The 26,259-nt window shown below is 47.2% G+C and overlaps 2 protein-coding genes across 3 annotated transcripts in view; one reads left to right on the top strand and one right to left on the bottom strand.

Annotated features, from left to right (window-relative positions):
* The window catches only part of LOC139550071 (ubiquitin carboxyl-terminal hydrolase 33-like), a 570,053-nt gene that overhangs the window by 106,677 nt on the left and 437,117 nt on the right, over nt 1–26,259 (bottom strand). The gene's annotated exons all lie outside the window — the stretch shown is intronic.
* The window catches only part of st6galnac3 (ST6 (alpha-N-acetyl-neuraminyl-2,3-beta-galactosyl-1,3)-N-acetylgalactosaminide alpha-2,6-sialyltransferase 3), a 69,751-nt gene that overhangs the window by 16,549 nt on the left and 26,943 nt on the right, over nt 1–26,259 (top strand). Inside the window, exon 2 of one of the 2 annotated variants that reach the window (XM_071360661.1) lies at nt 11,018–11,209. In XM_071360661.1, coding sequence (XP_071216762.1) covers nt 11,018–11,209 — 192 coding nt within the window. Of the gene's footprint in view, nt 1–11,014; nt 11,210–26,259 lie in introns of both variants that reach the window. The other variant, XM_071360660.1, reaches the window with a different exon arrangement.

The following is a 26,259-nucleotide window of genomic DNA, read 5'->3' on the forward strand; positions in this document are numbered from 1 at the left end:
GATAACCCGGACTCAGAGGATCTAATACAAGGGTAGGCGACCCCGGTCCTGGAGCCACTTCATGTTTTTGATTTGACCGACAAAACATGCACCCAGGACCGTGTTTGGATAACCCGGACTCAGAGGATCTAAAACAAGGGTAGGCGACCCCGGTCCTGGAGCCACTTCATGTTTTTGATTTGACCGACAAAACATGCACCCAGGACCGTGTTTGGATAACGCTGAGTTAGAGGACAGAGAACAGTTTCTAAAACTGCATATCTAAGGCTCTGGTCTGTCCAAGAAGTGAGGGTGAAAAACGGTAGACATGTTTTTATTATTATTATGACGTATAGGGGATGGTCACTTGTAATTTTTCAAATGTTCAGAGAGGGTTTAGGTCAAATATATTTTGCTGAAGGGATCCATTTTCATTTCAGAGGTCATTCTTTCTCCATGTAACCCTGTAAATACCAGTCCTTTACAGCCTTATTCCTAAAACAGGAGGCTATCAAGTCCTACCACAAGCGGGTGGGCGGAGATTGCCGCTTATGACAATTTGCATCTAAAAGCGGCCCCCTGCCTCCCGTCGGCTCTTTGCCAACTGGGCAGTTAAACACACAGTGAAATCCCAGACAACACCCTGTCGTTTTCTGCAAAACATCAAAGCAGTGACTCGCTCCTGCAGGCTCTACAACATCCGTAGAGTAGGACGTTTCCTCACACAGGAAGCAGTGACTCGCTCCTGCAGGCTCTACAACATCCGTAGAGTAGGACGTTTCCTCACACAGGAAGCAGTGACTCGCTCCTGCAGGCTCTACAACATCCGTAGAGTAGGACGTTTCCTCACACAGGAAGCAGTGACTCGCTCCTGCAGGCTCTACAACATCCGTAGAGTAGGACGTTTCCTCACACAGGAAGCAGTGACTCGCTCCTGCAGGCTCTACAACATCCGTAGAGTAGGACGTTTCCTCACACAGGAAGCAGTGACTCGCTCCTGCAGGCTCTACAACATCCGTAGAGTAGGACGTTTCCTCACACAGGAAGCAGTGACTCGCTCCTGCAGGCTCTACAACATCCGTAGAGTAGGACGTTTCCTCACACAGGAAGCAGTGACTCGCTCCTGCAGGCTCTACAACATCCGTAGAGTAGGACGTTTCCTCACACAGGAAGCAGTGACTCGCTCCTGCAGGCTCTACAACATCCGTAGAGTAGGACGTTTCCTCACACAGGAAGCAGTGACTCGCTCCTGCAGGCTCTACAACATCCGTAGAGTAGGACGTTTCCTCACACAGGAAGCAGTGACTCGCTCCTGCAGGCTCTACAACATCCGTAGAGTAGGACGTTTCCTCACACAGGAAGCAGTGACTCGCTCCTGCAGGCTCTACAACATCCGTAGAGTAGGACGTTTCCTCACACAGGAAGCAGTGACTCGCTCCTGCAGGCTCTACAACATCCGTAGAGTAGGACGTTTCCTCACACAGGAAGCAGTGACTCGCTCCTGCAGGCTCTACAACATCCGTAGAGTAGGACGTTTCCTCACACAGGAAGCAGTGACTCGCTCCTGCAGGCTCTACAACATCCGTAGAGTAGGACGTTTCCTCACACAGGAAGCAGTGACTCGCTCCTGCAGGCTCTACAACATCCGTAGAGTAGGACGTTTCCTCACACAGGAAGCAGTGACTCGCTCCTGCAGGCTCTACAACATCCGTAGAGTAGGACGTTTCCTCACACAGGAAGCAGTGACTCGCTCCTGCAGGCTCTACAACATCCGTAGAGTAGGACGTTTCCTCACACAGGAAGCAGTGACTCGCTCCTGCAGGCTCTACAACATCCGTAGAGTAGGACGTTTCCTCACACAGGAAGCAGTGACTCGCTCCTGCAGGCTCTACAACATCCGTAGAGTAGGACGTTTCCTCACACAGGAAGCAGTGACTCGCTCCTGCAGGCTCTACAACATCCGTAGAGTAGGACGTTTCCTCACACAGGAAGCAGTGACTCGCTCCTGCAGGCTCTACAACATCCGTAGAGTAGGACGTTTCCTCACACAGGAAGCAGTGACTCGCTCCTGCAGGCTCTACAACATCCGTAGAGTAGGACGTTTCCTCACACAGGAAGCAGTGACTCGCTCCTGCAGGCTCTACAACATCCGTAGAGTAGGACGTTTCCTCACACAGGAAGCAGTGACTCGCTCCTGCAGGCTCTACAACATCCGTAGAGTAGGACGTTTCCTCACACAGGAAGCAGTGACTCGCTCCTGCAGGCTCTACAACATCCGTAGAGTAGGACGTTTCCTCACACAGGAAGCAGTGACTCGCTCCTGCAGGCTCTACAACATCCGTAGAGTAGGACGTTTCCTCACACAGGAAGCAGTGACTCGCTCCTGCAGGCTCTACAACATCCGTAGAGTAGGACGTTTCCTCACACAGGAAGCAGTGACTCGCTCCTGCAGGCTCTACAACATCCGTAGAGTAGGACGTTTCCTCACACAGGAAGCAGTGACTCGCTCCTGCAGGCTCTACAACATCCGTAGAGTAGGACGTTTCCTCACACAGGAAGCAGTGACTCGCTCCTGCAGGCTCTACAACATCCGTAGAGTAGGACGTTTCCTCACACAGGAAGCAGTGACTCGCTCCTGCAGGCTCTACAACATCCGTAGAGTAGGACGTTTCCTCACACAGGAAGCAGTGACTCGCTCCTGCAGGCTCTACAACATCCGTAGAGTAGGACGTTTCCTCACACAGGAAGCAGTGACTCGCTCCTGCAGGCTCTACAACATCCGTAGAGTAGGACGTTTCCTCACACAGGAAGCAGTGACTCGCTCCTGCAGGCTCTACAACATCCGTAGAGTAGGACGTTTCCTCACACAGGAAGCAGTGACTCGCTCCTGCAGGCTCTACAACATCCGTAGAGTAGGACGTTTCCTCACACAGGAAGCAGTGACTCGCTCCTGCAGGCTCTACAACATCCGTAGAGTAGGACGTTTCCTCACACAGGAAGCGGCGCAGGTCCTAGTCCAGGTACGTGTCGTCTCCCGTCTGGACTAGCTAAAACACACAACCCTGAGAACACCAATTGTTTAAAGTGCTCCGTCTCTCTGTTTGAGGAAACAGAGCAGTCTGCCAGATGTCTGTGTGTCAGTCAGCCTCCACCAAAAAAGACAGAGGAAACTCTCTACAAATATTTGTCTCATGCGCCGAATACAACAGGTGTAGTAGACCTCACAGTGAAATGCTGAATACAACAGGTGTAGTAGACCTCACAGTGAAATGCTGAATACAACAGGTGTAGTAGACCTCACTGTGAAATGCTGAATACAACAGGTGTAGTAGACCTTACAGTGAAATGCTGAATACAACAGGTGTAGTAGACCTCACAGTGAAATGCTGAATACAACAGGTGTAGTAGACCTTACAGTGAAATGCTGAATACAACAGGTGTAGTAGACCTCACAGTGAAATGCTGAATACAACAGGTGTAGTAGACCTCACAGTGAAATGCTGAATACAACAGGTGTAGTAGACCTCACAGTGAAATGCTGAATTCAACAGGTGTAGTAGACCTTACAGTGAAATGCTGAATACAACTGGTGTAGTAGACCTTACAGTGAAATGCTGAATACAACAGGTGTAGTAGACCTCACAGTGAAATGCTGAATACAACAGGTGTAGTAGACCTCACAGTAAAATGCTGAATACAACAGGTGTAGTAGACCTTACAGTGAAATGCCGAATACAACAGGTGTAGTAGACCTCACAGTGAAATGCTGAATACAACAGGTGTAGTAGACCTCACAGTGAAATGCTGAATACAACAGGTGTAGTAGACCTCACAGTGAAATGCTGAATACAACAGGTGTAGTAGACCTCACAGTGAAATGCTGAATACAACAGGTGTAGAAGACCTCACAGTGAAATGCTGAATACAACAGGTGTAGTAGACCTCACAGTGAAATACTGAATACAACAGGTGTAGTAGACCTTACAGTGAAATGCTGAATACAACAGGTGTAGTAGACCTCACAGTGAAATACTGAATACAACAGGTGTAGACCTCACAGTGAAATGCTGAATACAACAGGTGTAGTAGACCTCACAGTGAAATGCTGAATACAACAGGTGTAGTAGACCTCACAGTGAAATGCTGAATACAACAGGTGTAGTAGACCTCACAGTGAAATGCTGAATACAACGGGTGTAGTAGACCTCACAGTGAAGTGCTGAATACAACAGGTGTAGTAGACCTCACAGTGAAATGCTGAATACAACAGGTGTAGTAGACCTCACAGTGAAATGCTGAATACAGCAGGTGTAGTAGACCTCACAGTGAAATGCTGAATACAACAGGTGTAGTAGACCTTACAGTGAAATGCTGAATACAACAGGTGTAGTAGACCTCACAGTGAAATGCTGAATACAACAGGTGTAGTAGACCTCACAGTGAAATGCTGAATACAACAGGTGTAGTAGACCTCACAGTGAAATGCTGAATACAACAGGTGTAGTAGACCTCACAGTGAAATGCTGAATACAACAGGTGTAGTAGACCTCACAGTGAAATGCTGAATACAACAGGTGTAGTAGGACCTAACTGTATATCTGGTATTAGTGAGTAACCTTTAGGGTGGGGTTAGGGTGGGGTTAGGGTCAGGGTGGGGTTAGAGTCAGGATGGGGTCAGGGTGGGGTTAGGGTCAGGGTGGGGTCAGGGTGGGATTAGAGTCAGGGTGGGGTTAGAGTCAGGATGGGGTCAGGGTGGGGTTAGGGTCAGGGTGGGGTTAGGGTGGGGTTAGGGTCAGGGTGGGGTCAGGGTGGGATTAGAGTCAGGGTGGGGTTAGAGTCAGGATGGGGTCAGGGTGGGGTTAGAGTCAGGATGGGGTCAGGGTGGGGTTAAAGTCAGGGTGGGGTTAGGGTGGGGTTAGGTTAGAGTCAGGGTGGGGTTTGAGTCAGGGTGGGGTTAGATTCAGGGTGGGGTTAGGGTCAGGGTGGGGTCAGGGTGGGGTTAGGGTCAAGGTGGGGTTAGAGTCAGGGTGGGGTTAGAGTCAGGGTGGGGTTAGAGTCAGGTTGGGGTTAGGGTGGGGTTAGAGTCAGGGTGGGGTTAGAGTCAGGGTGGGGTTAGAGTCAGGGTGGGGTTAGAGTCAGGGTGGAGTCAGGGTGGGGTTAGGGTCAGGGTGGGGTTAGAGTCAGGGTGGGGTTAGAGTCAGGGTGGGGTTAGAGTCAGGGTGGGGTTAGGGTCAGGGTGGGGTCAGGGTGGGGTTAGAGTCAGGGTGGGGTTAGGGTCAGGGTGGGGTCAGGGTAGGATTAGAGTCAGGGTGGGGTCAGGGTGGGGTTAGAGTCAGGGTGGGGTTAGGGTCAGGGTGGGGTTAGGGTCAGGGTGGGGTCAGGGTGGGGTTAGAGTCAGGGTGGGGTCAGGGTGGGGTTAGAGTCAGGGTAGGGTTAGAGTCAGGGTGGGGTTAGAGTCAGGGTGGGGTTAGAGTCAGGGTGGGGTTAGAGTCAGGATAGGGTTAGAGTCAGGGTGGGGTTAGAGTCAGGGTGGGGTTAGAGTCAGGGTAGGGTCAGGGTGGGGTTAGAGTCAGAGTGGGGTTAGAGTCAGGGTGGGGTTAGAGTCAGGGTGGGGTTAGGGTCAGGATGGGGTTAGAGTCAGGGTGGGGTTAGGGTCAGGGTGGGGTTAGAGTGGGGTTAGAGTCAGGGTGGGGTTAGAGTCAGGGTGGGGTTAGAGTCAGGGTGGGGTTAGGGTCAGGGTGGGGTTAGAGTCAGGGTGGGGTTAGAGTCAGGGTGGGGTTAGAGTCAGGGTGGGGTTAGGGTCAGGGTGGGTTAGAGTCAGGGTAGGGTTAGAGTCAGGGTGGGTTAGAGTCAGGGTAGGGTTAGAGTCAGGGTGGGTTAGAGTCAGGGTGGGGTCAGGGTGGGGTTAGGGTCAGGGTGGGGTTAGAGTCAGGGTGGGGTTAGAGTCAGGTAGGGTTAGAGTCAGGGTGGGTTAGAGTCAGGGTGGGGTTAGGGTCAGGGTGGGGTTAGAGTCAGGGTAGGGTTAGAGTCAGGGTGGGGTTAGAGTCAGGGTGGGGTTAGAGTTAGGGTGGGGTTAGAGTCAGGGTGGGGTTAGGGTCAGGGTGGGTTAGAGTCAGGGTGGGGTTTGAGTCAGGGTGGGGTTAGATTCAGGGTGGGGTTAGGGTCAGGGTGGGGTCAGGGTGGGGTTAGGGTCAGGGTGGGGTTAGAGTCAGGGTGGGGTTAGAGTCAGGGTGGGGTTAGAGTCAGGGTGGGGTTAGAGTCAGGTTGGGGTTAGGGTGGGGTTAGAGTCAGGGTGGGGTTAGAGTCAGGGTGGGGTTAGAGTCAGGGTGGGGTTAGAGTCAGGGTGGGGTTAGGGTCAGGGTGGGGTTAGGGTCAGGGTGGGGTCAGGGTGGGGTTAGGGTCAGGGTGGGGTTAGAGTCAGGGTGGGGTTAGAGTCAGGGTGGGGTTAGAGTCAGGGTGGGGTCAGGGTGGGGTTAGAGTCAGGGTGGGGTCAGGGTGGGGTTAGAGTCATGGTGGGGTCAGGGTGGGGTTAGAGTCAGGGTGGGGTCAGGGTGGGGTTAGAGTCAGGGTTGGGTCAGGGTGGGGTTAGAGTCAGGGTGGGGTCAGACTTTCACATGGGTGCAGGTCATTAGCATGTGTGTCTGCATGTGTGTATTTGTGTGTGTGTGTGTGTCTGCATGTGTGTATTTGTGTGTGTGTGTGTCTGCATGTGTGTCTGCATGTGTGTATGTGTGTCATCTTTGGCAGTCTGTGTCTGTGCATGTTTTGGTGCTGACCTGGATAGTGGGATTGATTTAAATGTCGCTGTGTGTGTGACAGAAATGGTCTCTCTGTGTGTGTCTCTGTGTGTGTCTCTGTGTGTCTCCGTGTCTGTGTGTGTCTGTGTGTGTCTGTGTCTCTCTGTGTGTCTGTGTCTGTGTCTCTCTGTGTCTCTCTGTGTGTATTTGTGTCTGTGTCTCTCTGTGTCTCTGTGTGTGTCTCTGTCTCTCTGTGTCTCTCTGTGTGTCTGTGTGTGTGACAGGACATTTACCTCTACATTTTATTCATTTAACAGACGTTCTTACCCAGAGTGACTGACAGTAGTGAGTGTATACATTTAAAATGTATTTTCGTACATATCAGGAGTACACCAGTGGAGTTGATCAGAGCAGGTGAATGACCAGAGGATAGAAGATCACGGGATTATTCACCTGGCTGATTCAGACATGGTAGTATCAGTCTGGGTCCTGGTCCATTCAGGTTGTACTGTAGTAGTACTGTAGTAGTACTGTAGTAGTACAGCTGCAGTGTATTTGTGGGTAGTGCGCTCTCTAGTGGTCATGGCTGGGACGACCATCGGATTTACTCATTAGACACACTGGAGTTGTTGTTGTTGGATATTGTTGTTGTTGGATACCGTTGTTGTTGTTGTTGTGAGTTTTTTACTGGTCAGGTCTGTATTCATAGGTGGCGGGTAGCCTAGCGGGTTATGAGCGTTAGGCCAATCACAGAAAGGTCGCTGGTTCGAATCCCTGAACCGACTAGGTGAAACATCTTGTCGAGCAAGGCACTTAACCCTAATGGCTCCCGTAAGTCGCTCTGGATAAGAGCATCTGCTAAATGACCACAATGTAAACATGTCAAATGAAGCATCAGATGTGTGTCTGTGATTAGGTCTTCTGTACCGGGATAATGTCTTCATTTGAGTCTCAGTGTAGTTGATTGTTGTTGTTGTCCCTTTACCGGATCAGTGTAGTTGATTGTTGTTGTTGTCCCTTTACCGGATCAGTGTAGTTGATTGTTGTTGTTGTCCCTTTACCGGATCAGTGTAGTTGATTGTTGTTGTTGTCCCTTTACCGGATCAGTGTAGTTGATTGTTGTTGTTGTCCCTTTACCGGATCAGTGTAGTTGATTGTTGTTGTTGTTGTTGTCCCTTTACCGGATCAGTGTAGTTGATTGTTGTTGTTGTTGTTGTCCCTTTACCGGATCAGTGTAGTTGATTGTTGTTGTTGTTGTTGTCCCTTTACTGGATCAGTGTAGTTGATTGTTGTTGTTGTTGTTGTCCCTTTACCGGATCAGTGTAGTTGATTGTTGTTGTTGTCCCTTTACTGGATCAGTGTAGTTGATTGTTGTTGTTGTCCCTTTACTGGATCAGTGTAGTTGATTGTTGTTGTTGTCCCTTTACTGGATCAGTGTAGTTGATTGTTGTTGTCCCTTTACTGGATCAGTGTAGTTGATTGTTGTTGTTGTCCCTTTACCGGATCAGTGTAGTTGATTGTTGTTGTTGTCCCTTTACTGGATCAGTGTAGTGGATTGTTGTTGTTGTCCCTTTACCGGATCAGTGTAGTTGATTGTTGTTGTTGTCCCTTTACCGGATCAGTGTAGTTGATTGTTGTTGTTGTCCCTTTACTGGATCAGTGTAGTTGATTGTTGTTGTTGTCCCTTTACCGGATCAGTGTAGTTGATTGTTGTTGTTGTCCCTTTACCGGATCAGTGTAGTTGATTGTTGTTGTTGTCCCTTTACCGGATCAGTGTAGTTGATTGTTGTTGTTGTCCCTTTACCGGATCAGTGTAGTTGATTGTTGTTGTTGTCCCTTTACCGGATCAGTGTAGTTGATTGTTGTTGTTGTCCCTTTACCGGATCAGTGTAGTTGATTGTTGTTGTTGTCCCTTTACCGGATCAGTGTAGTTGATTGTTGTTGTTGTCCCTTTACCGGATCAGTGTAGTTGATTGTTGTTGTTGTCCCTTTACCGGATCAGTGTAGTTGATTGTTGTTGTTGTCCCTTTACCGGATCAGTGTAGTTGATTGTTGTTGTTGTCCCTTTACCGGATCAGTGTAGTTGATTGTTGTTGTTGTCCCTTTACCGGATCAGTGTAGTTGATTGTTGTTGTTGTCCCTTTACCGGATCAGTGTAGTTGATTGTTGTTGTTGTCCCTTTACCGGATCAGTGTAGTTGATTGTTGTTGTTGTCCCTTTACCGGATCAGTGTAGTTGATTGTTGTTGTTGTTGTTGTCCCTTTACTGGATCAGTGTAGTTGATTGTTGTTGTTGTCCCTTTACCGGATCAGTGTAGTTGATTGTTGTTGTTGTCCCTTTACCGGATCAGTGTAGTTGATTGTTGTTGTTGTCCCTTTACCGGATCAGTGTAGTTGATTGTTGTTGTTGTCCCTTTACCGGATCAGTGTAGTTGATTGTTGTTGTTGTCCCTTTACCGGATCAGTGTAGTTGATTGTTGTTGTTGTCCCTTTACCGGATCAGTGTAGTTGATTGTTGTTGTTGTCCCTTTACCGGATCAGTGTAGTTGATTGTTGTTGTTGTCCCTTTACCGGATCAGTGTAGTTGATTGTTGTTGTTGTCCCTTTACCGGATCAGTGTAGTTGATTGTTGTTGTTGTCCCTTTACCGGATCAGTGTAGTTGATTGTTGTTGTTGTCCCTTTACCGGATCAGTGTAGTTGATTGTTGTTGTTGTCCCTTTACCGGATCAGTGTAGTTGATTGTTGTTGTTGTTGTCCCTTTACCGGATCAGTGTAGTTGATTGTTGTTGTTGTTGTCCCTTTACCGGATCAGTGTAGTTGATTGTTGTTGTTGTCCCTTTACCGGATCAGTGTAGTTGATTGTTGTTGTTGTCCCTTTACCGGATCAGTGTAGTTGATTGTTGTTGTTGTCCCTTTACCGGATCAGTGTAGTTGATTGATTGCAGGAATATGAGCTGATACAAAGAACAAAGTAATGATAAAGGCCGACCCCACTTCATCTAGAGAATATTTGTTGTTTATGCCTTGCTGTTGCTTTACCCCGGGAGAAGAGAGGCAGTGGCTCAAAACTAGGGAGACAATGCTGCTGATGTAAAAAGGGCTTTATATATACATTTGATTGATTGATTGATTGAGAGAGAAATGAAGAGAATGAAGGGAGAGAGAGAATAGAGAGAGAGAATGGAGAGAGAGAATGGAACAGCATGCCAAGGAGGAGAGGGCGGGGAGGGAAAAGGAGAGAGAGGGGGGAGAGGGAGAGAGAAATGAGGGAGAGGGAGAGAGAAGAGGGAGAAAGGAGAGAGGGGAGAGAGAGAGGGAGAGGAGGGAGAGAGAGAGAGAGAAAGGAGAGAGGAGGGAGGGAGAGAGAGAGAAGAGGGTGAGAGAGGGGAGAGAGAAATGAGGGAGAGAAATGAGAAGGAGAGAGGGAGAGAGAAAGGAGAGCGGGGAGAGAGGAGGGAGGGAGAGAGAGAGAAGAGGGAGAGAGAAAGGAGAGGGGAGAGGGGGGAAAGGGAGAGAGGGTGAGACAGGAGAGATGCAGAGAGAAAGGATGGAGAGGGAGAGAACCTGGTCCTTATGTATTTTAACCAATGGGACGGCCAGGGGGTATCTGGGAGGGAACCGTCCATGAACCTGGTCCTTATGTATTTTAACCAATGGGACGGGGGATATCTGGGTGTGTGAGTGTGAGTGTGTGTATGTGTGTGAGTGTGAGTGTGAGTGTGAGTGTGAGTGTGTGTGTGTGAGTGTGTGTGTGAGTGTGAGTGTGAGTGTGAGTGTGAGTGTGTGTGTGTGTGAGTGTGTGTGAGTGTGAGTGTGAGGGTGAGGGTGCTAAATATCTCCAGTAACAGATAGTGAACTGGAAAGACTGAGATAATAAGCTTTAGGTCCAACGAACAGGGATGAACTTTTCAGTATTCAACCCTGCTGTGAATGGATTTCATTCTGTCTTGTCTTTCGCTGTGTGTTAGTTACAGAGGAGAGGCGTTAGTTACGCTCTTTCTCCTTTTCATTCTCTTCTCTCTTCCCTTTCCTCCCCTCTTCCCTCTTCCCTCTTCTCTCCTCTCCTCTCCTCTCCTCTCCTCTCCTCTCCTCTCCTCTCCTCTCCTCTCCTCTCCTCTCCTCTCCTCTCCTCTCCTCTCCTCTCCTCTCCTCTCCTCTCCTCTCCTCTCCTCTCCTCTCCTCTCTCTTCCCTCTTCTCTTCTCTTCCCTCTTCTCTTCTCTTCCCTCTTCTCTTCTCTTCCCTCTTCTCTTCTCTTCCCTCTCCTCTCCTCCCCTCTCCTCTCTCGTCTCCCCTCTAGAAGAAGTCGGTGATAGCCACCAGTCTGATCGCGGTGGTGTCTCTCTTGGTTGTGGTGGTCAACTACTCAGAGAAGCCATACTTCCTCCTGGAGCCAGTGTTCGGCCAAACCTTCAGGAGCCACTGGATGTTCTCCAGACAGACTCACAAGGCCTTCCAACCTCACCTGGGATACATCAGCATCCCTAAGCAGGAGGTGAGGAAAACACACACGAAGAACAAACACACAGATGCTAATTCAAGTGTACACTGAGTATACAAAACATTAAGAACACCTGCTCTTTCCATGACATAGAGTGGCTAGGTGAATCCAGGTGAAAGATATGATTCCTTATCCTAACAGAATTTCAATACACTTTTAAAGAAGGATATTCAACATACAGTACACGGCACTTACACAAATGACTGATGATTGGCTGAGAAAAATTGATAATGAAAAGATTGTGGGGGGCCTGTTTTGTTAGACTTCAGTGCGGCTTTTGACATTATCGATCACAGTCTGCTGCTGTAAAAACTTATGTGTATAATAAAGTTACCTGTAACAGAACACATTCCTCAGGGCAGCTGTCTAGGCCCCTTTACTTTTCTCAATCTTTACTAACGACCTGGCGCTGAGTAAACCCTGTGTGTCTATGTATGCTGATGACTCAATATTATACCTCACGTCAGCAAGTTAAATCACTGCAACACTAGACAAAGAGCTGTAGTCAGTTTCAGAATGGTAACAATAAATAATAGTTCAATAACTAAAAGCATTCACTAAACCCTAAACCTCAACTAAATCTAGTAAATAATAATGTGGAATTTGAGCAAGTTGAGGTGACTAAACTGCTTGGAGTAACCCTGGATTGTAAACTGTCCTGGTCAAAACATTTTGATACAACAGTAGCTAAGATGGGGAGAAGTCTGTCCATAATAAAGCAATGCTCTGCCTTCTTAACAGCACTATCAACAAGGCAGGTCCTACAGGCCCTAGTTTCTACCTTCTTAACAACACTATCAACAAGGCAGGTCCTACAGGCCCTAGTTTCTATCTTCTTAACAACACTATCAACAAGGCAGGTCCTACAGGCCCTAGTTTCTACCTTCTTAACAACACTATCAACAAGGCAGGTCCTACAGGCCCTAGTTTCTACCTTCTTAACAACACTATCAACAAGGCAGGTCCTACAGGCTCTAGTTTTGTCACACCTGGACTACTGTTCAGTCATGTGGTCAGGTGAAACAAAGAGGGAATTGTGGCAAATTACAACTGGCTGAGAACAGTGCAGCACAGCTGGGCCCTTAAATGTACACAGAGAGCAAACATTCATAATATCCATCACTACTTGTTTTTGTAAGAGGTATTGACATGTTGAATGTACCAAGCTGTCTGTCTGAACTACTAGCACACAGCTCGGACACCCATGACTACCCCACAAGACATGTCCACAAGAGGTCTCTTCACAGTCCCCAAGTCCAGAACAGTCTATGGGAGACGTACAGTACTACATAGAGCCATGACTACATGGAACTCTATTCCACATCAAGTAACTGATGCAAGCAGTAAAATTAGATTTAAAAAACAGATAAAAATTCACCTTATGGAACAGCGGGGACTGTGAAGCAATACAAACATAGGCACAGACAGATGCATAGACACACACATGATAACATACACACTATACACACACATACACATGGATTTAGTGTTGTAGATATGTGGTAGTGGAGTAGGGGCCTGAGGACACACACTTAGTGTGTTGTGAAATCTGTTATGAATGTATTGTAATGTTTTAAAATTGTATAACTGCCTTCATTTTGCCGGAGCCAGGAAGAGTAGCTGCTGCCTTGGCAGGAACTAATGGGGATCCATAATAAACCCCAGGAAGAGTAGCTGCTGCCTTGGCAGGAACTAATGAAGATCCATAATAAGCCCCAGGAAGAGTAGCTGCTGCCTTGGCAGGAACTAATGTGGATCCATAATAAACCACAGGAAGAGAAGCTGCTGACTTGGCAGGAACTAATGGGGATCCATAATAAACCCCAGGAAGAGTAGCTGCTGCCTTGGCAGGAACTAATGGGGATCCATAATTAACCCCAGGAAGAGTAGCTGCTGCCTTGGCAGGAACTAATGGGGATCCATAATAAGCCCCAGGAAGAGTAGCTGCTGCCTTGGCAGGAACTAATGGGGATCCATAATAAGCCCCAGGAAGAATAGCTGCTGCCTTGGCAGGAACTAATGGGGATCCATAATAAACCCCAGGAAGAGTAGCTGCTGCCTTGGCAGGAACTAATGGGGATCCATAATAAACCCCAGGAAGAGTAGCTGCTGCCTTGGCAGGAACTAATGGGGATCCATAATAAACCCCAGGAAGAGTAGCTGCAGCCTTGACAGGAACTAATGGGGCTCCATAATAAACCCCAGGAAGAGTAGCTGCTGCCTTGACAGGAACTAATGGGGATCCATAATAAACCCCAGGAAGAGTAGCTGCTGCCTTGACAGGAACTAATGGGGATCCATAATAAACCCCAGGAAGAGTAGCTGCTGCCTTGGCAGGAACTAATGGGGATCCATAATAAACCCCAGGAAGAGTAGCTGCTGCCTTGACAGGAACTAATGGGGATCCATAATAAACCCCAGGAAGAGTAGCTGCTGCCTTGACAGGAACTAATGGGGATCCATAATAAACCCCAGGAAGAGTAGCTGCTGCCTTGACAGGAACTAATGGGGATCCATAATAAACCCCAGGAAGAGTAGCTGCTGCCTTGACAGGAACTAATGGGGATCCATAATAAACCCCAGGAAGAGTAGCTGCTGCCTTGGCAGGAACTAATGGGGATCCATAATAAACCCCAGGAAGAGTAGCTGCTGCCTTGGCAGGAACTAATGAGGATCCATAATAAACCCCAGGAAGAGTAGTTGCTGCCTTGGCAGGAACTAATGGGGATCCATAATAAACCCCAGGAAGAGTAGCTGCTGCCTTGGCAGGAACTAATGGGGATCCATAATAAACCCCAGGAAGAGTAGCTGCTGCCTTGGCAGGAACTAATGGGGATCCATAATATACCCCAGGAAGAGTAGCTGCTGCCTTGGCAGGAACTAATGGGGATCCATAATATACCGCAGGAAGAGTAGCCACTGCCTTGGCAGGAACTAATGGGGATCCATAATAAACCCCAGGAAGAGTAGCTGCTGCCTTGGCAGGAACTAATGGGGATCCATAATAAACCCCAGGAAGAGTAGCTGCTGCCTTGGCAGGGGGGGGATCCATAATAAACCCCAGGAAGAGTAGCTGCTGCCTTGGCAGGAACTAATGGGGATCCATAATAAACCCCAGGAAGAGTAGCTGCTGCCTTGGCAGGAACTAATGGGGATCCATAATAAACCCCAGGAAGAGTAGCTGCTGCCTTGGCAGGAACTAATGGGGATCCATAATAAACCCCAGGAAGAGTAGCTGCTGCCTTGGCAGGAACTAATGGGGATCCATAATAAACCCCAGGAAGAGTAGCTGCTGCCTTGGCAGGAACTAATGGGGATCCATAATATACCCCAGGAAGAGTAGCTGCTGCCTTGGCAGGAACTAATGGGGATCCATAATATACCGCAGGAAGAGTAGCCGCTGCCTTGGCAGGAACTAATGGGGATCCATAATAAACCCCAGGAAGAGTAGCTGCTGCCTTGGCAGGAACTAATGGGGATCCATAATAAACCCCAGGAAGAGTAGCTGCTGCCTTGGCTGGAACTAATGGGGATCCATAATAAACCCCAGGAAGAGTAGCTGCTGCCTTGACAGGAACTAATGGGGATCCATAATAAACCCCAGGAAGAGTAGCTGCTGCCTTGGCAGGAACTAATGGGGATCCATAGTAAACCCCAGGAAGAGTAGCTGCTGCCTTGACAGGAACTAATGGGGATCCATAATAAACCCCAGGAAGAGTAGCTGCTGCCTTGGCAGGAACTAATGGGGATCCATAATAAACCCCAGGAAGAGTAGCTGCTGCCTTGGCAGGAACTAATGGGGATCCATAATAAACCCCAGGAAGAGTAGCTGCTGCCTTGGCAGGAACTAATGGGGATCCATAATATACCCCAGGAAGAGTAGCTGCTGCCTTGGCAGGAACTAATGGGGATCCATAATAAACCCCAGGAAGAGTAGCTGCTGCCTTGGCAGGAACTAATGGGGATCCATAATATACCCCAGGAAGAGTAGCTGCTGCCTTGGCAGGAACTAATGGGGATCCATAATATACCGCAGGAAGAGTAGCCGCTGCCTTGGCAGGAACTAATGGGGATCCATAATAAACCCCAGGAAGAGTAGCTGCTGCCTTGGCAGGAACTAATGGGGATCCATAATAAACCCCAGGAAGAGTAGCTGCTGCCTTGGCAGGAACTAATGGGGATCCATAATAAAGCCCAGGAAGAGTAGCTGCTGCCTTGACAGGAACTAATGGGGATCCATAATAAACCCCAGGAAGAGTAGCTGCTGCCTTGACAGGAACTAATGGGGATCCATAATAAACCCCAGGAAGAGTAGCTGCTGCCTTGACAGGAACTAATGGGGATCCATAATAAACCCCAGGAAGAGTAGCTGCTGCCTTGGCAGGAACTAATGGGGATCCATAATAAACCCCAGGAAGAGTAGCTGCTGCCTTGGCAGGAACTAATGGGGATCCATAATAAACCCCAGGAAGAGTAGCTGCTGCCTTGGCAGGAACTAATGGGGATCCATAATATACCCCAGGAAGAGTAGCTGCTGCCTTGGCAGGAACTAATGGGGATCCATAATATACCGCAGGAAGAGTAGCCGCTGCCTTGGCAGGAACTAATGGGGATCCATAATAAACCCCAGGAAGAGTAGCTGCTGCCTTGGCAGGAACTAATGGGGATCCATAATAAACCCCAGGAAGAGTAGCTGCTGCCTTGGCAGGAACTAATGGGGATCCATAATAAACCCCAGGAAGAGTAGCTGCTGCCTTGACAGGAACTAATGGGGATCCATAATAAACCCCAGGAAGAGTAGCTGCTGCCTTGGCAGGAACTAATGGGGATCCATAGTAAACCCCAGGAAGAGTAGCTGCTGCCTTGACAGGAACTAATGGGGATCCATAATAAAGCCCAGGAAGAGTAGCTGCTGCCTTGACAGGAACTAATGGGGATCCATAATAAACCCCAGGAAGAGTAGCTGCTGCCTTGACAGGAACTAATGGGGATCCATAATAAACCCCAGGAAGAGTAGCTGCTGCCTTGACAGGAACTAATGGGGATCCATAATAAACCCCAGGAAGAGTAGCTGCTGCCTTGGCAGGAACTAATGGGGATCCATAATAAACCCCAGGAAGAGTAGCTGCTGCCTTGGCAGGAACTAATGAGGATCCATAATAAACCCCAGGAAGAGTAGTTGCTGCCTTGGCAGGAACTAATGGGGATCCATAATAAACCCCAGGAAGAGTAGCTGCTGCCTTGGCAGGAACTAATGAGGATCCATAATAAACCCCAGGAAGAGTAGCTGCTGCCTTGACAGGAACTAATGGGGATCCATAATAAACCCCAGGAAGAGTAGCTGCTGCCTTGGCAGGAACTAATGGGGATCCATAATATACCCCAGGAAGAGTAGCTGCTGCCTTGGCAGGAACTAATGGGGATCCATAATAAACCCCAGGAAGAGTAGCCGCTGCCTTGGCAGGAACTAATGGGGATCCATAATAAACCCCAGGAAGAGTAGCTGCTGCCTTGGCAGGAACTAATGGGGATCCATAATAAACCCCAGGAAGAGTAGCTGCTGCCTTGGCAGGGGGGGGATCCATAATAAACCCCAGGAAGAGTAGCTGCTGCCTTGGCAGGAACTAATGGGGATCCATAATAAACCCCAGGAAGAGTAGCTGCTGCCTTGGCAGGAACTAATGGGGAGCCATAATAAACCCCAGGAAGAGTAGCTGCTGCCTTGGCAGGAACTAATGGGGATCCATAATAAACCCCAGGAAGAGTAGCTGCTGCCTTGGCAGGAACTAATGGGGATCCATAATAAACCCCAGGAAGAGTAGCTGCTGCCTTGGCAGGAACTAATGGGGATCCATAATAAACCCCAGGAAGAGTAGCTGCTGCCTTGGCAGGAACTAATGGGGATCCATAATATACCCCAGGAAGAGTAGCTGCTGCCTTGGCAGGAACTAATGGGGATCCATAATAAACCCCAGGAAGAGTAGCTGCTGCCTTGGCAGGAACTAATGGGGATCCATAATAAACCCCAGGAAGAGTAGCTGCTGCCTTGGCAGGAACTAATGGGGATCCATAATACATACAAACACATGGATTGTGTATGTGTGCCAGTCACGACTTCTACCGAAGTCGCTTCCTCTCCTTGTTAGGGCGGTGTTCGTTGGTCGACGTCACCGGTCTTCTAGCCATTGCCGATCCATTTTTCATGTTCCATTTGTTTTGTCTGGTTGTCACACTCACCTGGTTTTCAATTCCCTAATTACATGTTGTATATGTTCCTTCTGTTTCCCCCATGTACTTGGTCGGGAATTGTTTATTGTAAGTTTGTGTGACTGGTGCGATACGGGTTTTGTGCCCATGTGTTTGTTGTTTTTGTATACCGGTAGTTATGTATATTAAACGGCTGCGGCTGTATACCAAGTCCTGCTCTCCTGCGCTTCCCTGCCACCAGTTACGCACCCCTGACAGTGCCATTCAGAGGGCAAGACAAAATATTTAAGATTTATGTTTTTTTTTACAGCTTTTTTATTACATGTACACCCATTTTACCTACATGGTACTTTTATATATAACAACAACACATTACCAAACAAAGTCTTTAATTCCAACCCTCAGTCACTCTCAGCCCATCCCACCTATCACCATAGACCTCAGCTCTTTAATCCCACCCCTCAGCCCATCCCACCTATCACCATAGCCCTCAGCTCTTTAATCCCACCCCTCAGCCCATCCCACCTATCACCATAGACCTCAGCTCTTTAATCCCACCCCTCAGCCCATCCCACCTATCACCATAGACCTTAGCTCTTTAATCCCACCCCTCAGCCCATCCCACCTATCACCATAGACCTCAGCTCTTTAATCCCACCCCTCAGCCCATCCCACCTATCACCATAGACCTCAGCTCTTTAATCCCACCCCTCAGACCATCCCACCTATCACCATAGACCTCAGCTCTTTAATCCCACCCCTCAGCCCATCCCACCTATCACCATAGACCTCAACTCTTTAATCCCACCCCTCAGCCCATCCCACCTATCACCATAGACCTCAGCTCTTTAATCCCACCCCTCAGCCCATCCCACCTATCACCATAGACCTCAGCTCTTTAATCCCACCCCTCAGCCCATCCCACCTATCACCATAGACCTCAGCTCTTTAATCCCACCCCTCAGCCCATCCCACCTATCACCATAGACCTCAGCTCTTTAATCCCACCCCTCAGCCCATCCCACCTATCACCATAGACCTCAGCTCTTTAATCCCACCCCTCAGCCCATCCCACCTATCACCATAGACCTCAGCTCTTTAGTCCCACCCCTCAGCCCATCCCACCTATCACCATAGACCTCAGCCCATCCCACCTATCACCGCCCTTGTTTGGTTTCCATGTGCCGTATATTTTTCAATTCTGCTGTGGTGATCTTCACATTTTTTAAATCTTTCTAATCGTATATTATCCACAGATTGTGAGCTAAAGATGTAAACCTTTCCTATGAGTATTATTGTATTATTTATTGACTGACTATGGCTTCACAAATCACCCAACACTGCTATTTGTAAGGTTAGTTTTAGGTGCAGGTTGTGATTTTATTTTTTAACCATTCCTGAACCTGTGACCAGAAACAAGCTACATAGAGACAATACCAGAATAAATGGTCTATTGATTCTGTCTCTTCGCAACAAAATCTACAGAGCTGAGATTGTTGTATGCCCCATATAAACTCAGCAAAAAAAGAAACGTCCCTTTCTTCGTAAAAATACAAATAACTTCACAGATCTTCATTGTAAAGGGTTTTAACACTGTTTCCCATGCTTGTTCAATGAACCATAAACAATTAATGAACATGCACCTGTGGAACGGTCGTTAAGACACTAACAGCTTACAGACGGTAGGCAATTAAGGTCACAGTTATGAAAACTTAGGACACTAAAGAGGCCTTTCTACTGACTCTGAAAAACACCAAAAGAAAGATGCCCAGGGTCCCTGCTCATCTGCGTGAACGTGCCTTAGGCATGCTGCAAGGAGGCATGAGGACTGCAGATGTGGCCAGGGCAATAAATTGCAATGTCTGTACTGTGAGACGCCTAAGACAGCGCTACAGGGAGACAGGACGGACAGCTGATCGTCCTCGCAGTGGCAGACAACGTGTAACACCTGCACAGGATCGGTACATCCGAACATCACACCTGCGGGACAGGTACAGGATGGCAATAACTGCCCGAGTTACACCAGGAACGCACAATCCCTCCATCAGTGCTCAGACTGTCTGCAATAGGCTGAGAGAGGCTGGACTGAGGGCTTGTAGGCCTGTTGTAAGGCGGGTCCTCACCAGACATCACCAGCAACAACGTCACCTATGGGCACAAACCCACCGTCGCTGGACCAGGCAGGACTGGCAAAAAGTGCTCTTCAGGTCGGATTTGCGTTTATCGTTGAAGGAATGAGCGTTACAGCGAGGCCTGTACTCTGGAGCGGGATCGATTTTGAGGTGGAGGGTGTGTCATGGTCTGGGGCGGTGTGTCACAGCATCATCGGACTGAGCTTGTTGTCATTGCAGGCAATCTCAACGCTGTGTGTTACAGGGAAGACATCCTCCTCCCTCATGTGGTACCCTTCCTGCAGGCTCATCCTGACATGACCCTCCAGCATGACAATGCCACCAGCCATACTGCTCGTTCTGTGCGTGATTTCCTGCAAGACAGGAATGTCAGTGTTCTGGCATGGCCAGCGAAGAGCCCGGATCTCAATCCCATTGAGCACGTCTGGGACCTGTCGGATCGGAGGGTGAGGGCTAGGGCCATTCCCCCCAGAAATGTCTGGGAACTTGCAGGTGCCTTGGTGGAAGTGTGGGGTAACATCTCACAGCAAGAACTGGCAAATCAGGTGCAATCCATGAGGAGGAGATGCACTGCAGTACTTAATGCACACCAGGCCACACCAGATACTGACTGTTACTTTTGATTTTGACTCCCCCTTTGGTCAGGGACACATTATTCCACTTCTGTTAGTCACATGTATGTGGAACTTGTTCAGTTTATGTCTCAGTTGTTGAATCTTGTTATGTTCATACAAATATTTACACAATATTTTATTTTTTTGCTGAGTTTATATAGCATTCTGTTGGTGGCAAGAATTTTATATAATCATTTAAATTGAAAAACTTTAAGTGTTAAGTCAAGTGTAGTTCTTTGTACCAGTTCATAAACCATGTGGCAAGGAATTGGTACATCGGAAAATCTCTTCCCATTTATTTTGCAACCTGTATGGCACAGCTGTCAATATTTGTGTCCTCAAATAAAACTGGTATATTTATCTATTTATGCCAGTTCCTTTCAGCCAATTTGTATCTTTAATATATGGCAGGAAAACAAGTTCCCTACCTTCTCCTTTCTCCGCTTGCCTCCTCTATTTTTGTGGTAGTTCTGCAATCAGTTGGTTGTACATTTTTGGATTGAGTAGATATTCCCATATATATTATATTTTCGATAACTGCATATGTGACATAACTCCTCCATTTCTATTCATAATATCATTAATAAATATAATTAATAATAAATATAATATAATAAAAAATAAAAAATAAATTTCATAAAGAATGTTTTTTTTATTAATCAATATATTTGAGTTTAACCATAACATTTGTTGTAACGTCAGACTTTCTAAGTCATCGCTAGCCGTCATCATCATGAATCAAGTCGACAATCTACTGGCAAATCCCTCTTAATCCATGACATACGAAGAGAAATAATGAAGAGAAATTATAGATAAAAAGTATCGGTGCTCATCGGCCGTTGAACATAAACATTGCGCAACAAATTGGAAATCGCAAATTCAACAATGAGTGGTTTGGAAGGAATCAGTGACGGTGGCTGTGTGGTCCCAAATCTGTGATTAAAGTGTCTCTTTTCCAAGTGTAAATTGATAAACATTCAACATTGGCCATGCTGTCAATGAAGCATGATTTGTGCCCCACTCAAAACAACTGTTAACTCGGAACTGCGAAAACTTGACTTCAGTGAGTACAAGACAACTGTGAAGTCGGGAATAAACGAGCTCCGACTGGGAAAAATACGTTTCGAACGGTCATCCTCTTTCTAGAGCTACGACCTGAAGATCAATGACGTCATCATGATTCGACCTTGTTTTTTCCCCAGAGTCCCCAGTTGTTTTGAAAGCACCATAAATACAGAGAATGACAAAATTTGCCCACCGCGCCACCTTCCTGTTCAAGTGAGCACAGCAACAACAAGGTGAGTCTAAAAAATGTCTTGTATGCTGCTGCATAAATCAAAATCAAATCAAATGTATTTATAAAGCCCTTCTTCCCCTAGATAGCCCCATAGGACTCTGGTCTAAAGTAGTGCACTATATAGGGAATATATTCATGCCTTTAAATAAAAACAAGCATTTTAATGATCAAACTAAATAACAAAGGGAGCCTGAATAATTCAACAATAGATTAACTGCAACATGTCGGCTGAAGTTAACTGTTTTTAATCTTGGCTGTACTAAAAAACTTTAAAAGCTTTTTTTTTGTTTGAACAGACTATATGGTATTGATTGTAATTTGTTTGTCAATTATTATTGTATTCTAACAGCACGTTTGACACACGACCTGCAAAGCTCTTCCTCCTATCCTCCTTACATTTACATTTAAGTCATTTAGCAGACGCTCTTATCCAGAGCGACTTACAAATTGGAAAGTTCATACATATTCATCCTGGTCCCCCCGTGGGGAAATGAACCCACAACCCTGGCGTTGCAAGCGCCATGCTCTACCAACTGAGCCACACGGGACCTTCTCCTTCTCGATCTCTTGCTTAATGTTATTAGTACAATTATTCATATAGTTATATCATTATAATAATGAGTCATTCTCATTAGTAGGCTTAGTACACTAGTAGACTCCCTTGTATAACCACCATCGAAAAATTCAATTGTATTGTCCTCTATTGTCCCTCAATAGTCTATTGTCCTGCTGATAGTCCCTCAATAGTATATTGTCCTTCTGATAGCCCATCAATAGTCTATTGTCCTGCTGATAGTCCCTCGATAGTCTATTGTCCTGCTGATAGTCCCTCAATAGTCTATTGTCCTGCTGATAGTCCCTCAATAGTCTATTGTCCTGCTGATAGTCCCTCAATACTCTATTGTCCTGCTGATAGTACCTCAATAGTCTATTGTCCTGCTGATAGTCCATCAGTCTATTGTCCTGCTGATAGTCCCTCAATAGTCTATTGTCCTGCTGATTGTCCCTCAATAGTCTATTGTCCTGCTGATAGTCCCTCAATAGTCTATTGTCCTGCTGATAGTCCATCAATAGTCTATTGTCCTGCTGATAGTCCCTCAATAGTCTATTGTCCTGCTGATAGTCCCTCAATAGTCTATTGTCCTGCTGTTAGCCCATCAATAGTCTATTGTCCTGCTGTTAGCCCATCAATAGTCTATTGTCCTGAGCCTGCCTGCCGTCCTGTACCTTGGCCTCTACTCTGGATTATCGACCCCTGCCTGCCTTGACCTGTCGTTTTGCCTGCCCCTGTTGTTACAATAAAAATTGTTACTTCACACAGTCTGCACTTGGGTCTTACCTTGATACTTGATACTACGTGGTTTTAAGCTTAGGGCTATGGTTTTGGGAAGGCTTAAAACAAAATGATGAAAAAAACGACTCGCCATCAGTATTCTCTCAGCTTGCTAGTGGATTGTGAAGTGCAGTGGTTTATTTCTAGCTATCAGACTGGCTCCTACCCCTCGCTGAGATGACTGACAGCAGCATTCACACAAGCCTATTCTTTTGTAAATGAATGGAGGTGTGATTGTTTTCTGTCCACGAGTCTCTCTCCTCTCACACTAGAGAGTCCTACATCGGGCAAGACAATCAGCTGGCGGGTTAGGTCCAAGAGTTGAAAGAGAACTTGGGTAAACGCACAATTACACCAAAATATGATACTTGTTCCTTTGCAGCCCATTAAATAACAAATCTGAGTGATGAATTGACTGTTTTTGGACGTTATTGTTATTTGCCACATTGTACGACATGGTTTATTTATTTTTCCTCCAAATGTTGAATAGACATGTAGACAAACTAATATCCAGGAGAGACAAACAATCGCCTACTGTCTGGAGTCAAAACCGATTAGGCTAAATAACAGTGTTGGTATTGGATCGGCTCGTCCGAACTCATAAAGAGACGTCATTCATTCACGAGGTTAAACCCTTAGGTCTTAGTCCCGCAGTTGTATTATATTACCGGGTTCATTTTTCATCAGATTTGACTGCCTGCAGTATGTAGGCCTGCGAATTAATATGTTTGTTCTCCACGTTGTTGATGAAAAAAGGAAACGCTGGAGGCTAATATAGGTGTGTGGGAATAATGACAAGCTCACAACACTCCTCTGATTATTAATTAGGATTTATTTCATTTCATTCGTTTCACATTATTCATTGTAACCACAATGTCATAAATAATTGACCACACACACACACACACAAACACACACACACACACAACATGAGCAGAATAAACTTGGTAAAAAAATGTTCTTTAGTAAAGACCATCAGAAAGATAGTTGGTACTACCGGAGGCTGCTGGAGGCTGCTGGAGGCTGCTGGAGGCTGCTGGAGGCTGCTGGAGGGCAGGGGAGGCTGCTGAGGGGAGGACGGCTCATAATAATGTCTGGAACGGAGCGAATGGAATGGCATCAAACACCTGGAAACCATAGAAACCACGTGTCTGATGTATCTGACACCACTCCACTGATTCCTCTCCAGCCGTTACTACGAGCCCATCCTCCCCAATTAAGGTGCCACCAACCTCCTGTGGTCGGTACTTATTTATTTGAACCAAAGCCACGAATGAGTGAGTCAAAATAGCCTACTAAATAGGCCAAGCCTAAACAAATGAATTAAATTGCCTAAATAAATAAACTAGTAAATGTAATAAATAAAACTAATGAATTAAATAGCTCAGGTCTTGAAAATATCGGCCACCTTATTCCCCTCCCTGTCCACAATGTGCATAAAGGATGCCAGTAGAGCCTGTCGGCTTTTCCTTCACATCAGCAGTGAGACAATGCTGAAACATCAATCCATGGGTGAGGCAGAACTGTTCATTGACGCAGTGGTCTAAGGCACTAGCTGTACCACTAGAGATCCTGGTTCTAGTCCAGGCTCTATCACAGTGTTAGCTGTGACACTAGAGATCCTGGTTCTAGTCCAGGCTCTATCACAGTGTTAGCTGTGACACTAGAGATCCTGGTTAGAGTCCAGGCTCCATCACAGTGTTAGCTGTGACACTAGAGATCCTGGTTAGAGTCCAGGCTCCATCACAGTGTTAGCTGTGACACTAGAGATCCTGGTTAGAGTCCAGGCTCCATCACAGTGTTAGCTGTGACACTAGAGATCCTGGTTAGAGTCCAGGCTCCATCACAGTGTTAGCTGTGACACTAGAGATCCTGGTTCTAGTCCAGGCTCTGTCTCAGTGGTCTAAGGCACTGCATCACAGTGCTAGCTCTGTCACTAGAGATTCTGGTTTAGAGTCCAGGCTCTGTCGGAGCCGGCCGCGACCGGGAGACCCATGGGGCGGTGCACAATTGGCCCAGCATTGTCCGGGTTAGGGGAGGGGTTTGGCCGGCAGGGATGTCCTTGTCCCATCGTGCTATAGCGACTCCTGTGGCGGGCCGGGTGCAGTGCACGCTGACACGGTCACCAGGTGTACGGTGTTTCCTCCGACACATTAGTGCGGCTGGCTTCCCGGGTTAAGTGGGCATTGTGTCAAGAAGCAGTGCGGCTTGGTTGTGTTTCGGGGGACGCACAGCTCTCGACCTTCACCTCTCCCGAGTCCGTACGAGAGTTGCAGCGATGAGACAAGACTGTAACTACCAATTTGATATCACGAAATTGGGGAGAAAAAGGGGTTAACATTAGTTTTTTTTAAATAAAAAAGAACTCTTCATTGAGACAATGCTGAAACATCCATCCATGGGTGAGGCAGTGAAACTGGAAAGCATTTTTAGAACTATAATGTCTCCTCATGTTGTAACCTACAATATGTGTCTCCTCACACCAAGGCCTAGCCTATTGATGGATTCAAGACAATGGTTTTTATTGATCTCAGATTCTGTTTGTCAATGTCAAAGTAGCCTGTCATTTCCATCATTTGTTCGGTATTAAAAAAAGATTCTGCCAAATTCTCTAGTCGTGTAAAATTATGTAGAATTGCTTGAAATGCATTTATAAAAGGCAAAAAATGTTCCCGGACCCTAGGCTACAGAAAATGTTCCCGAACCCTAGGCTACAGAAAATGTTCCCAGACCCTAGGCTACTGAACATGTTCCCAGACCCTAGGATACTGAAAATGTTCCCGGACCCTAGGCTACAGAAAATGTTCCCGGACCCTAGGCTACTGAACATGTTCCCAGACCCTAGGCTACAGAAAATGTTCCCGGACCCTAGGCTACAGAAAATGTTCCCGGACCCTAGGCTACAGAAAAACGTTCCCGGACCCTAGGCTACAGAACATGTTCCCGGACCTTAGGCTACAGAAAAACGTTCCCGGACCCTAGGCTACAGAACATGTTCCCGGACCCTAGGCTACAGAAAATGTTCCCGGACCCTAGGCTACAGAAAATGTTCCCGGACCCTAGGCTACAGAAAATGTTCCCGGACCCTAGGCTACAGAAAATGTTCCCGGACCCTAGGCTACAGAAAATGTTCCCGGACCCTAGGCTACAGAAAATGTTCCCACACCCTAGACTACAGAAATAGCCTCTTCGCTCCATAGCCTCTTACCGAAATACAGGGGGTACCGGTACAGAGTCAATGTGGAGGCTATATACAGGGGGTACCGGTACAGAGTCAATGTGGAGGCTATATACAGGGGGTACCGGTACAGAGTCAATGTGGAGGCTATATACAGGGAGTACCGGTACAGAGTCAATGTGGAGGCTATATACAGGGGGTACCGGTACAGAGTCAATGTGGAGGCTATATACAGGGGGTACCGGTACAGAGTCAATGTGGAGGCTATATACAGGGGGTACCG

Source organism: Salvelinus alpinus, chromosome 23, assembly GCF_045679555.1.
Source record: "Salvelinus alpinus chromosome 23, SLU_Salpinus.1, whole genome shotgun sequence".
NCBI lineage: Eukaryota > Metazoa > Chordata > Actinopteri > Salmoniformes > Salmonidae > Salvelinus > Salvelinus alpinus.